The sequence below is a fragment of the Myxine glutinosa genome, chromosome 10 (assembly GCF_964187855.1).
Source record: "Myxine glutinosa chromosome 10, kmMyxGlut1.1, whole genome shotgun sequence".
In the NCBI taxonomy this organism is placed as follows: domain Eukaryota; kingdom Metazoa; phylum Chordata; class Myxini; order Myxiniformes; family Myxinidae; genus Myxine; species Myxine glutinosa.
The window spans coordinates 129264452-129279221 of record NC_136270.1 but is presented as its reverse complement, the minus strand read 5'-3'; the positions used below and the strand labels follow the sequence as shown (position 1 = coordinate 129279221).

At 43.5% G+C, this 14770-nt stretch overlaps 1 protein-coding gene across 7 annotated transcripts in view; it reads right to left on the bottom strand.

The window, feature by feature from the left end:
• The window catches only part of WDR25 (WD repeat domain 25), a 38181-nt gene extending 23893 nt beyond the window's left edge, over nucleotides 1–14288 (bottom strand). For 4 of the 7 annotated variants that reach the window (XR_010985734.2, XR_013624818.1, XR_013624816.1 and 1 more), the window contains exons 1-2: nucleotides 13564–14288; nucleotides 8591–8729 (exon numbers count right to left, since the gene is read on the bottom strand). Coding sequence is in view for 2 of the 7 variants with exons in the window: in XM_068126058.2 (XP_067982159.2) it covers nucleotides 8591–8729; nucleotides 13564–14090 (666 nt within the window). In the remaining 5 variants the exon portion in view is untranslated. The remainder of the gene's footprint in view (nucleotides 1–8590; nucleotides 8730–13563) is intronic. The other 3 variants (XR_013624819.1, XR_013624817.1, XM_068126059.2) reach the window with 1 other exon arrangement.
• Nucleotides 14289–14770: the final 482 nt, after the last annotated feature.

The following is a 14770-nucleotide window of genomic DNA, read 5'->3' as shown; positions in this document are numbered from 1 at the left end:
TGAGCATGGCAGGTAAGAGGGTGCACGTCTATAGAGGCCTAGTCTAGCGCTAAACATAATGCCAACCCAGCAAAATGAGCATGGCAGGTAGAGGGTGCACGTCTATAGAGGCCTAGTCTCGCGCTAAACATAATGCCAACCCAGCAAAATGAGCATGGCAGGTAGAGGGTGCACGTCTATAGAGGCCTAGTCTCGCGCTAAACATAATGCCAACCCAGCAAAATGAGCATGGCAGGCAGAGGGTGCACGTCTATAGAGGCCTAGTCTAGCGCTAAACATAATGCCATCCCAGCAAAATGAGCATGGCAGGCAGAGGGTGCATGTCTATGGAGGCCTAGTCTAGGGCTAAACGTAATGCCATCCCAGCAAAATGAGCATGGCAGGCAGAGGGTGCATGTCTATAGAGGCCTAGTCTAGGGCTAAACGTAATGCCATCCCAGCAAATTGAGCATGGCAGGCAGAGGGTGCACGTCTACAGAGGCCTAGTCTAGCGCTAAACATAATGCCAACCCAGAAAAATGAGCATGGCAGGCAAAGGGTGCACGTCTATAGAGGCCTAGTCTAGCGCTAAACATAATGCCAACCCAGAAAAATGAGCATGGCAGGCAGAGGGTGCACGTCTATAGAGGCCTAGTCTAGCGCTAAACATAATGCCAACCCAGAAAAATGAGCATGGCAGGCAGAGGGTGCATGTCTATAGAGGCCTAGTCTAGGGCTAAACGTAATGCCATCCCAGCAAAATGAGCATGGCAGGCAGAGGGTGCATGTCTATAGAGGCCTAGTCTAGGGCTAAACGTAATGCCAACCCAGCAAAATGAGCATGGCAGGCAAAGGGTGCACGTCTATAGAGGCCTAGTCTGGTGCTAAACGTAATGCCATCCCAGCAAAATGAGCATGGCAGGCAGAGGGTGCACGTCTATAGAGGCCTAGTCTAGCACTAAACGTAATGCCAACCCAGAAAAATGAGCATGGCAGGCAGAGGGTGCACGTCTATAGAGGCCTAGTCTAGCGCTAAACATAATGCCAACCCAGAAAAATGAGCATGGCAGGCAGAGAGTGCACGTCTATAGAGGCCTAGTCTAGCGCTAAACATAATGCCAACCCAGAAAAATGAGCATGGCAGGCAGAGGGTGCACGTCTATAGAGGCCTAGTCTAGCGCTGAACATAATGCCATCCCAGCAAAATGAGCATGGCAGGTAGAGGGTGCACGTCTATAGAGGCCTAGTCTAGCGCTAAACATAATGCCAACCCAGCAAAATGAGCATGGCAGGTAGAGGGTGCACGTCTATAGAGGCCTAGTCTCGCGCTAAACATAATGCCAACCCAGCAAAATGAGCATGGCAGGTAGAGGGTGCACGTCTATAGAGGCCTAGTCTCGCGCTAAACATAATGCCAACCCAGCAAAATGAGCATGGCAGGTAGAGGGTGCACGTCTATAGAGGCCTAGTCTCGCGCTAAACATAATGCCAACCCAGCAAAATGAGCATGGCAGGCAGAGGGTGCACGTCTATAGAGGCCTAGTCTAGCGCTAAACATAATGCCATCCCAGCAAAATGAGCATGGCAGGCAGAGGGTGCACGTCTATAGAGGCCTAGTCTAGCGCTAAACATAATGCCAACCCAGCAAAATGAGCATGGCAGGCAGAGGGTGCACGTCTATAGAGGCCTAGTCTAGCACTCAACATAATGCCAACCCAGCAAAATGAGCATGGCAGGCAGAGGGTGCACGTCTATAGAGGCCTAGTCTAGCACTCAACATAATGCCAACCCAGCAAAATGAGCATGGCAGGCAGAGGGATGGACGGAGGTATCCGGATTCTTTAATTAATATAATGTACATTATGCAGTCTAGATGAGGTCCAATGTTGGGTCACAGCGGCTTCTTCCTCATTCTGCAAAAGGTCAATAAATGCTCAAAACTACGCATTGATGGGATGTTTTGTTTGACAACGTCACAAACACTGATTTCAATGAGAGCAAATAAAAGTGTCGACATCAATTTCAGGACACATTACACTGTGATAAACAGGTATATATCCTATATCCGAGCTACTGTGCAATGGGTCATTAAGGTGGTATAAACACCTATAGTCTGTAACCCTCCCAAATCCCACCCGCCACCCACCAACCACTACCTCTCCCACCTCCAAGTGCTCAGTATCACCAATGGGCAGCCGCGCTACGTTAGTATAAGAGATTGTGCAATTTCGTCGATATTTGGAGGGTCGATAATGAACTAGCAAAAATATCAATAACGCCAGGACCGAGTGCACATGAGTGTGCATGTGTGAGTGTGAATGTGACTGTGGCCATGTGTGTGTGTGTGTGTGAGTGCGAGTGAGCTTGTGTGAGTGTATGCACATATGTGACTATGCTTGTGTGAGTGTGCACGAGTGAGTGTGTGCATGCGAATGTGTGCATGTGAATGAGTGCGTGTGAATGAGTGCGTGTGAATGTGTGCGGGTGAATGTGCGAGTGTAAATGTGAATGTGACTGCACACATGCGTGTGTGTGAGTGCGAGTGTGCATATGTGTCTGTGTGTGTCTGAGTGTGCGTGTGAGTGTGCACTGAGTGAACACATGTGTGTGTGCGATTGCGAGTGGGCTTGTGTGAGTGTATGCACGTATGTGATCATGCTTGTGAGTGAGCACGAGTGAGTGTGTGTGTGTGAGTGTGCATGTATGTGAGTGTGTGTGTATGTGTGTATGTATGTGTTTGTGCAGTGTGAGTGTGTACGTGTGACTGTGTGCGCAGTGTGCATATGTGTCTTTGTGTCTGAATGTCTGAGTGTCTGAGTGTGCATGTGAAGTTGCATTTATGAGGGTGCACATGTGAATGGCGCAATGCACAATGTGAATGTGCATCAGATCATCAGATCATAAGATAATCCAAGATTACAGATAAGCTGCATCTTAAAACGACAAACATCAGCACATCAGCACTCATTTGCCCGACAATCATTTTCTTTCGAGATAAAATGACCCTTTAAATACCAGATCCTTTTAAATACCAGATCCATGTAAATACCAGATCCCTCTATATACAAAATCCCCCGAAATACAAGATCCCTCTAAATACAAGATCCCTTTAAATACCAGATCCTCTAAATACAAGATCCCTCTAAATACAAGATCCCTTTAAATACCACATCCCTTTAAATACCACATCCTTTTAAATACCAGATCCCTTTAAATACCAGATCCTTTTAAATACCACATCCTTTTAAATACCAGATCCCTTTAAATACCAGATCCTTTTAAATACCACATCCTTTTAAATACCAGATCCCTTTAAATACCACATCCTTTTAAATACCAGATCCCTTTAAATACCACATCCTTTTAAATACCAGATCCCTTTAAATACAAGATCCCTTTAAATACCAGATCCCTTTAAATACCACATCCTTTTAAATACCAGATCCCTTTAAATACCAGATCCTTTTAAATACCACATCCTTTTAAATACCAGATCCCTTTAAATACAAGATCCCTTCAAATACAAGATCCCTTTAAATACCACATCCTTTTAAATACCAGATCCCTTTAAATACAAGATCCCTTTAAATACCAGATCCCTTTAAATACAAGATCCCTTTAAATACAAGATCCCTTTAAATACCACATCCTTTTAAATACCAGATCCCTTTAAATACCAGATCCCTTTAAATACCAGATCCCTTTAAATACAAGATCCTTTTAAATTCCAGATCCCTTGAAATACCAGATCCCTTTAAATACCAGATCCCTTTAAATACAAGATCCCTTTAAATACAAGATCCCTTTAAATACCAGATCCCCTTAAATACCAGATCCCTTTAAATACAAGATCCCTTTCAATACCACATCCTTTTAAATACCAGATCCCTTTAAATACCAGATACCTTTAAATACAAGATCCTTTTAAATTCCAGATCCCTTTAAATACCACATCCTTTTAAATACCAGATCCCTTTAAATACAAGATCCCTTTCAATACCACATCCTTTTAAATACCAGATCCCTTTAAATACCAGATACCTTTAAATACAAGATCCTTTTAAATTCCAGATCCCTTTAAATACCACATCCTTTTAAATACCAGATCCCTTTAAATACAAGATCCCTTTCAATACCACATCCTTTTAAATACCAGATCCCTTTAAATACCACATCCCTCTAAATACAAGATCCCTTTAAATACCAGATACCTTTAAATACAAGATCCTTTTAAATTCCAGATCCCTTTAAATACCAGATCCCTTTAAATTCCAGATCCCTTTAAATACCAGATCCCTTTAAATACAAGATCCTTTTAAATTCCAGATCCCTTTAAATACAAGATCCCTTTAAATACAAGATCCCTTTAAATACCACATCCTTTTAAATACCAGATCCTTTTAAATTCCAGATCCCTTTAAATACCAGATCCCTTTAAATACAAGATCCCTTTAAATACCAGATCCCTTTAAATAGCACATCCTTTTAAATACCAGATCCCTCTAAATACAAAATCCCTTTAAATACCACATCCCTTTAAATACAAGATCCCTTTAAATACCACATCCCTTTAAATACAAGATCCCTTTAAATACAAGATCCCTTTAAATACCAGATCCCTTTAAATACCACATCCCTTTAAATACCACATCCCCTTAAATACAAGATCCCTTAAAATACGAGATCCCTTTAAATACAAGATCCCTTAAAATACCACATCCTTTTAAATACCAGATCCCTTTAAATAGCACATCCCTTTAAATACAAGATCCCTTTAAATACCAGATCCCTTTAGATACAAGATCCCTTTAAATACCACATCCTTTTAAATACAAGATCCATTTAAATACCAGATCCATTTAAATACCAGATCCCTTTAAAGAGCACATCCTTTTAAATACCAGATCCCTTTAGATACAAGATCCCTTTAAATACCACATCCTTTTAAATACAAGATCCCTTTAAATAGCACATCCTTTTAAATACCAGATCCCTCTAAATACAAAATCCCTCTAAATACCAGATCCCTCTAAATACCAGATCCTTTTAAATACCACATCCTTTTAAATACCAGATCCCTTTAAATATAAGATCCCTTTAAATACCACATCCTTTTAAATACCAGATCCCTCTAAATACAAAATCCCTCTAAATACCAGATCCCTCTAAATACCAGATCCCTTTAAATACCACATCCCTTTAAATACCACATCCCTTTAAATACAAAATCCCTCTAAATACCAGATCCCTCTAAATACCAGATCCCCTTTGATACAAGATCCCTTTAAATACCACATCCTTTTAAATACGAGATCCATTTAAATACCAGATCCATTTAAATACCAGATCCCCTTAAATACCAACATCCTTTTAAATACCAGATCCCTTTAAATACAAGATCCCTTAAAATACCACATCCTTTTAAATACCAGATCCCTTTAAATACAAGATACCTTTAAATACCACATCCTTTTAAATACCAGATCCCTTTAAATACCACATCCTTTTAAATACCAGATCCCTTTAGATACAAGATCCCTTTAAATACCACATCCTTTTAAATACCAGATCCCTTTTGATACAAGATCCCTTTAAATACCACATCCTTTTAAATACGAGATCCATTTAAATACCAGATCCATTTAAATACCAGATCCCTTTAAATAGCACATCATTTTAAATACCAGATCCCTTTAGATACAAGATCCCTCTAAATACCACATCATTTTAAATACAAGATCCCTTTAAATACCAGATCCCTTAAAATATCACATCCTTTTAAATACGAGATCCATTTAAATACCAGATCCATTTAAATACCAGATCCCTTTAAATAGCACATCATTTTAAATACCAGATCCCTTTAGATACAAGATCCCTTTAAATACCACATCCTTTTAAATACGAGATCCATTTAAATACCAGATCCATTTAAATACCAGATCCCTTTAAATAGCACATCCTTTTAAATACCAGATCCCTTTAAATACCAGATCCCTTTAAATAGCACATCCTTTTAAATACCAGATCCCTTTAGATACAAGATCCCTTTAAATACCAGATCCCTTTAAATACCAGATCCCTTTAAATACCAGATCCGTTTAAATACCAGATCCCCTTAAATACCAGATCCCTTTAAATACCACATCCTTTAAATACCAGATCCCTTTAAATACCAGATCCCCTTAAATAGCAGATCCCTTTAAATACCAGATCCCCTTAAATACCAGATCCCCTTAAATACCAGATCCCCTTTAAATACCATATCCCCTTAAATACCAGATCCCCTTAAATACCACACCCTTTAAATACCAGATCCCTTTAAATAGCAGATCCCCTTAAATACCAGATCCCTTTAAATACCAGATCCCCTTAAATACCAGATCCCCTTAAATACCACATCCTTCAAAATACAAGATCCCTTTATATACCACATCCTTTGAAATACCAGATCCCTTTAAATAGGAGATCCCTTTAAATACCAGATCCCTTTAAATAGCAGATCCCTTTAAATACCAGATCCCTTTAAATACCAGATCCCTTTAAATAGCAGATCCCTTTAAATACCAGATCCCTTTAAATAGCAGATCCCTTTAAATAGCAGATCCTTTTAAATAGCAGATCCCTTTAAATACAAGATCCCTTTAAATACCAGATCCCTTTAAATACCAGATCCCTTTAAATACCAGATCCCTTTAAATACCAGATCCCTTTAAATACCAGATCCCTTTAAATAGCAGATCCCTTTAAATACAAGATCCCTTTAAATACCAGATCCCTTTAAATAGCAGATCCCTTTAAATACCAGATCCCTTTAAATAGCAGATCCCTTTAAATAGCAGATCCTTTTAAATACCAGATCCCTTTAAATACCAGATCCTTTTAAATACCAGATCCCTTTAAATACCAGATCCCTTTATATACCACATCCTTTGAAATAAAAGATCACTTTAAATACAAGATCCCTTTAAATTACCACATCCTTTTAAATACCACATCCTTTTAAATACCAGATCCCTTTAAATAGCACATCCTTTTAAATACCAGATCCCTTTAAATACCAGATCCCTTTAAATAGCACATCCTTTTAAATACCAGATCCCTTTAGATACAAGATCCCTTTAAATACCAGATCCCTTTAAATACCAGATCCCTTTAAATACCAGATCCGTTTAAATACCAGATCCCCTTAAATACCAGATCCCTTTAAATACCACATCCTTTAAATACCAGATCCCTTTAAATACCAGATCCCCTTAAATAGCAGATCCCTTTAAATACCAGATCCCCTTAAATACCAGATCCCCTTAAATACCAGATCCCCTTTAAATACCATATCCCCTTAAATACCAGATCCCCTTAAATACCACACCCTTTAAATACCAGATCCCTTTAAATAGCAGATCCCCTTAAATACCAGATCCCTTTAAATACCAGATCCCCTTAAATACCAGATCCCCTTAAATACCACATCCTTCAAAATACAAGATCCCTTTATATACCACATCCTTTGAAATACCAGATCCCTTTAAATAGGAGATCCCTTTAAATACCAGATCCCTTTAAATAGCAGATCCCTTTAAATACCAGATCCCTTTATATAGCACATCCTTTGAAATAAAAGATCCCTTTAAATACAAGATCCCTTTAAATTACCACATCCTTTTAAATACCACATCCTTTTAAATACCAGATCCCTTTAAATACCAGATCCCTTTAAATAGCAGATCCCTTTAAATACCAGATCCCTTTAAATACCAGATCCCTTTAAATAGCAGATCCCTTTAAATACCAGATCCCTTTAAATAGCAGATCCCTTTAAATAGCAGATCCTTTTAAATAGCAGATCCCTTTAAATACAAGATCCCTTTAAATACCAGATCCCTTTAAATACCAGATCCCTTTAAATACCAGATCCCTTTAAATACCAGATCCCTTTAAATACCAGATCCCTTTAAATAGCAGATCCCTTTAAATACAAGATCCCTTTAAATACCAGATCCCTTTAAATAGCAGATCCCTTTAAATACCAGATCCCTTTAAATAGCAGATCCCTTTAAATAGCAGATCCTTTTAAATACCAGATCCCTTTAAATACCAGATCCTTTTAAATACCAGATCCCTTTAAATACCAGATCCCTTTATATACCACATCCTTTGAAATAAAAGATCACTTTAAATACAAGATCCCTTTAAATTACCACATCCTTTTAAATACCACATCCTTTTAAATACCAGATCCCTTTAAATAGCAGATCCTTTTAAATACCAGATCCCTTTAAATACCAGATCCTTTTAAATACCAGATCCCTTTAAATAGCAGATCCCTTTAAATACCAGATCCCTTTAAATAGCAGATCCCTTTAAATAGCAGATCCCTTTAAATACCAGATCCCTTTAAATACGAGATCCCTTTAAATACCAGATCCCTTTAAATACCAGATCCCTTTAAATAGCAGATCCCTTTAAATACCAGATCCCTTTAAATAGCAGATCCCTTTAAATAGCACATCCCTTTAAATAGCAGATCCCTTTAAATGTCAGATGTATTAAAACAATAGTGTACAAATTGTGGTTTTGTTGTGGTAGTTGGAGATTATTGTGCCAGCACCTTGATGGTTGTATCAATGGAGGCAGAAAGGAGGAGGTGGCTCCGACACGGAATGGGACACCAGTGCACAGAATGAACGGGTCCCGTGTGTCCATTCAAGGAAAGGTGTTTGCGCCCCGTCAACTGCGCTCCAACGTACCTGCCAATGAATAGCATTCCATGAACTCACTATACTGGGGCCATTTTGCCCTCACAAAACAAGAATTCTGATTGTGATGTACCAATGTACCGTACTCCGTTACAGAGCATAGGTGCCGCCGAAGCAGTTTCTTGGCAAGCCAAGGGTTACACTAGGGGGTTTGCCGCTGCATTCCCAGCAGCAGTCACAGAAGGAATTTGTGATTTGTTCAGGGTGCCGGCGATAGTTCACCTACTCTTCACGACAACGTGGGATCTTTAGCTTCCACCAAGGAATGCCAGCAGACGGGACGGCCATTTAACGTCCATCTGAGGGACGGCGCACGCACGCACGCACTTACGCACGCACACACACACACACACACACACGCACACACACACGCACACTACCTGTGAAACACCAGGATGGGAGTTTTCATCTGGGTCGGAATTCAAACCCAGACGAGACGGCTTCGAGTCGAGTGTGCGCGCACACCTCTAGGTCATCCTGCCAGCCCATTCAGCGGAAAACGTTCAACCAATCTTTAACTTTTCCAAGTGCGTCAAAGTTCCTTTTGACCCGTAAGACCAAAACACCATTTAGACCCCTTACCCCCTTTAGACAGATTAGGCCAATAAATTCGGACGAAACTTGGTGGAGAGGTTTGGTGTGTGAACAGGAAAAAACTTGGTGGAGAGGTTTGGTGTGTGACCAGGACAAAACTTGGTGGGGAGGTTTGGTGTGTGACCAGGACGAAACTTGGTGGGGAGGTTTGGTGTGTGACCAGGACGAAACTTGGTGGGGAGGTTTGGTGTGTGACCAGGACAAAACTTGGTTGGGAGGTTTGGTGTGTGATCAGGACGAAATTTGGTGGGGAGGTTTGGTGTGTGATCAGGACGAAACTTGGTGGGGAGGTTTGGTGTGTGATCAGGACGAAATTTGGTGGAGAGGTCTGGTGTGTGATCAGGACGAAACTTCGTGGGGAGGTTTGGTGTGTGATCAGGACGAAACTTGGTGGGGAGGTTTGGTGTGTGATCAGGACAAAACTTGGTGGGGAGGTTTGGTGTGTGATCAGGACAAAACTTGGTGGGGAGGTTTGGTGTGTGATCAGGACGAAACTTGGTGGGGAGGTTTGGTGTGTGACCAGGACGAAACTTGGTGGAGAGGTTTGGTGTGTGACCAGGACAAAACTTGGTGGAGAGGTTTGGTGTGTGACCAGGACGAAACTTGGTGGAGAGGTTTGGTGTGTGACCAGGACAAAATTTGGTGGAGAGGTTTGGTGTGTGATCAGGACGAAACTTGGTGGGGAGGTTTGGTGTGTGATCAGGACGAAACCTGGTGGGGAGGTTTGGTGTGTGACCAGGCCAAAACTTGGTGGAGAGGTTTGGTGTGTGACCAGGACAAAACTTGGTGGAGAGGTTTGGTGTGTGACCAGGACGAAACTTGGTGGGGAGGTTTGGTGTGTGACCAGGACGAAACTTGGTGGAGAGGTTTGGTGTGTGACCAGGACAAAACTTGGTGGAGAGGTTTGGTGTGTGACCAGGACGAAACTTGGTGGAGAGGTTTGGTGTGTGACCAGGACAAAACTTGGTGGAGAGGTTTGGTGTGTGATCAGGACGAAACTTGGTGGGGAGGTTTGGTGTGTGATCAGGACGAAACTTGGTGGGGAGGTTTGGTGTGTGACCAGGACGAAACTTGGTGGGGAGGTTTGGTGTGTGATCAGGACGAAACTTGGTGGGGAGGTTTGGTGTGTGATCAGGACGAAACTTGGTGGGGAGGTTTGGTGTGTGACTAGGACGAAACTTGGTGGAGAGGTTTGGTGTGTGACCAGGACAAAACTTGGTGGAGAGGTTTGGTGTGTGACCAGGACAAAACTTGGTGGAGAGGTCTGGTGTGTGACCAGCACGAAACTTGGTGGAGAGGTTTGGTGTGTGACCAGGACGAAACTTGGTGGAGAGGTTTGGTGTGTGACCAGGATGAAACTTGGTGGAGAGGTTTGGTGTGTGATCAGGACGAAACTTGGTGGGGAGGTTTGGTGTGTGATCAGGACGAAACCTGGTGGGTAGGTTTGGTGTGTGATCAGGACGAAACTTGGTGGGGAGGTTTGGTGTGTGACCAGGACGAAACTTGGTGGAGAGGTTTGGTGTGTGACCAGGACAAAACTTGGTGGAGAGGTTTGGTGTGTGACCAGGACAAAACTTGGTGGAGAGGTTTGGTGTGTGAGCAGGACGAAACTTGGTGGAGTGGTTTGGTGTGTGACCAGGACGAAACTTGGTGGAGAGGTTGGGTGTGTGAGCGGGACGAAACTTGGTGGAGAGGTTTGGTGTGTGAGCAGGAGAAAACTTGGTGGAGAGGTTTGGTGTGTGAGCAGGACGAAACTTGGTGGAGAGGTTTGGTGTGTGAGCAGGACGAAACTTGGTGGAGAGGTTTGGTGTGTGACCAGGACGAAACTTGGTGGAGAGGTTTGGTGTGTGACCAGGACGAAACTTGGTGGAGAGGTTTGGTGTGTGACAAGGATGAAATTTGGTGGAGAGGTTTGGTGTGTGATCAGGACGAAACTTGGTGGAGAGGTTTGGTGTGTGAGCAGGAGGAAACTTGGTGGAGAGGTTTGGTGTGTGACCAGGACGAAACTTCGTGGAGAGGTTTGGTGTGTGATCAGGACGAAACTTGGTGGAGAGGTTTGGTGTGTGACCAGGACGAAACTTCGTGGAGAGGTTTGGTGTGTGATCAGGACGAAACTTGGTGGAGAGGTTTGGTGTGTGTGACCAGGACGAAACTTGGTGGAGAGGTTTGGTGTGTGATCAGGACGAAACTTGGTGGGAAGGTTTGGTGTGTGATCAGGACAAAACTTGGTGGAGAGGCTTGGTGTGTGAGCAGGAGGAAACCTGGTGGAGAGGTTTGGTGTGTGATCAGGACGAAACTTGGTGGAGAGGTTTGGTGTGTAATCAGGACGAAACTTGGTGGAGAGGTTTGGTGTGTGATCAGGATAAAACTTGGTGGAGAGGTTTGGTGTGTGATCAGAACGAAACTTGGTGGGAAGGTTTGGTGTGTGATCAGGACGAAATTTGGTGGAGAGGTTTGGTGTGTGATCAGGACGAAACTTGGTGGAGAGGTTTGGTGTGTGATCAGGATAAAACTTGGTGGAGAGGTTTGGTGTGTGATCAGAACGAAACTTGGTGGGAAGGTTTGGTGTGTGAGCAGGAGGAAACCTGGTGGAGAGGTTTGGTGTGTGATCAGGACGAAATTTGGTGGAGAGGTTTGGTGTGTGATCAGGACGAAACTTGGTGGAGAGGTTTGGTGTGTGAGCAGGAGGAAACCTGGTGGAGAGGTTTGGTGTGTGATCAGGACAAAACTTGGTGGAGAGGTTTGGTGTGTGAGCAGGAGGAAACCTGGTGGAGAGGTTTGGTGTGTGAGCAGGAGGAAACCTGGTGGAGAGGTTTGGTGTGTGATCAGAACGAAATTTGGTGGAGAGGTTTGGTGTGTGATCAGGACAAAACTTGGTGGAGAGGTTTGGTGTGTGAGCAGGAGGAAACCTGGTGGAGAGGTTTGGTGTGTGATCAGGACGAAATTTGGTGGAGAGGTTTGGTGTGTGATCAGGACGAAACTTGGTGGAGAGGTTTGGTGTGTGACCAGGACGAAACTTGGTGGAGAGGTTTGGTGTGGGACCAGGACAAAACTTGGTGGAGAGGTTTGGTGTGTGACCAGGACGAAACTTGGTGGAGAGGTTTGGTGTGCGATCAGGACAAAACTTGGTGGAGAGGTTTGGTGTGTGACCAGGACAAAACTTGGTGGAGAGGTTTGGTGTGTGACCAGGACAAAACTTGGTGGAGAGGTTTGGTGTGTGACCAGGATAAAACTTGGTGGAGAGGTTTGGTGTGTGTGACCAGGACGAAACTTGGTGTAGAGGTTTGGTGTGTGTGACCAGGACAAAACTTGGTGGAGAGGTTTGGTGTGTGACCCGGACGAAACTTGGTGGAGAGGTTTGGTGTGTGTGACCAGGACGAAACTTGGTGGAGAGGTTTGGTGTGTGACCCGGACGAAACTTGGTGGAGAGGTTTGGTGTGTGACCAGGACGAAACTTGGTGGAGAGGTTTGGTGTGTGACCAGGACGAAACTTGGTGGAGGTTTGGTGTGTGACCAGGACAAAATTTGGTGGAGAGGTTTGGTGTGTGACAAGGATGAAATTTGCTGGAGAGGTTTGGTGTGTGACCCGGACGAAACTTGGTGGAGAGGTTTGGTGTGTGACCAGGACGAAACTTGGTGGAGAGGTTTGGTGTGTGACCAGGACGAAACTTGGTGGAGGTTTGGTGTGTGACCAGGACAAAATTTGGTGGAGAGGTTTGGTGTGTGACAAGGATGAAATTTGGTGGAGAGGTTTGGTGTTTGAGCAGGAGGAAACCTGGTGGAGAGGTTTGGTGTGTGATCAGGACGAAACTTGGTGTTGAGGTTTGGTGTTTGACAAGGTCGAAATGATTAGATTTTGGTGAAGATTCCGATCTGAGTGCTGGAATTGTTAGTGATTCTTCACCATTGGGAGTTGGGACAAAAACGAATATACAGCGTGATATTTCAAAAGGTTGTGGGGGGATTATGATAAAACTTGGTGCATGAGTTGGTCATGTGACAAGAACAAGGTGATTCGATTTTGTGATACAAAAGGTGAAGTGTTCAGCCTGGTGGAGTGCAGGTGTGCGTTCTACCGAGTGTCGGTCTAGTTTGTCCCGTTTTGTCTGCATTATCCCGTCGGATTAACCACAATCATAGGTCGTGCGGATAACGAGGATTATCCCGGTCATGAGAACATCAACCTGATAGACGGATCCCGACCACAGACATTCCCTCACTCGAAGCACACCTGCTTTGCAGGTAAGGGGCCACCACCGGGGATACGCTGCGCATCAGCACAACCTCCCGCTCGGGGTCTCCGCTCCGGCTGCTCGCTCCCGGTGCGCTCACGTCCACGTCCGTCCCACGGTCAGGTTCCCCGGTTCGCCTCCGTTTAGCCACGTACGGTCTCACCTTCCCTCCGCACGACGCGGTGGCTGCTCGTCCCACCTGCACCGAGGGCTTTTCCTTCCGTATCCCAGCCGAACACCTTCGAAGAGCCGCGGATCGGTCGACCTCGCGTCCAGGTTTATCCGAAACGATCACCGGACAAGGTTGAGGAAAGGTGCACCTTCTCGTGACGTCTACGTCACCAGGTACAGGTAGTCCCGTTTGTAGTCCGTTTCGTTCACCCAAAGGTCTCGCATGACCATCGACCTCGTGTTTCGCGCCCACTTTACCGTGAGCACTGAACGCCAGCACAGAGCCCTCGTAAACATCCTTCTCCTCCTCCTCCTCCTCTGATCCAGATGGATCGTACGCGACCAGAGACCTCATCCTAACGGAATGCCGCGAAGGGTCCACCTATCGCAAACCGTTAAAGGATTTTAATTATTTTCTAATGCTCATAACAACGTTGGGATTGTGAATTACAAGTAAAAATCGCAGGATATTGAAACCCGAGATGTTTCTCGCCGGACTGACGGGTAAACAGCGCACTTCCTGTCAATATGATGATGTCATTTGATCCTCTACATTATTCTGTTTTGACACAGATGCGACTCCATAAAACATGTACCCGTTTTAAAATTCCGAATAAAATATCAAGCGGTCAAACAAACTAAAATTACAAGTTAAGATATTAATTTCCTTACTGCCGACCAAATATTACTTTGTACACCTCCTATTAAATTTTACCTATTACACCGCCCACTAAACGTTACAATTTATACCACCAACTAAATTTTACCTTTTACACCGATGACTAAATGTTACCTTTTACACCGATGACTAAATGTTACCTTTTACACCGCCAACTGAATGTTAGCATTTACACCACCTCCTCAGCGTTACCATTTGCACCACCGACTCACAGATTTTCTCAAAGTTACAAAGTTTTCTTACAAAGTTACAGTGTATCAAAGTTTTCTCAAAGCACGGTATTGTTAGCAATACCCTTGCTCTCAGGTAGACAGAGTTTATCCTGATTTTTAGGTTTATCCTGAGGCTATGCACGT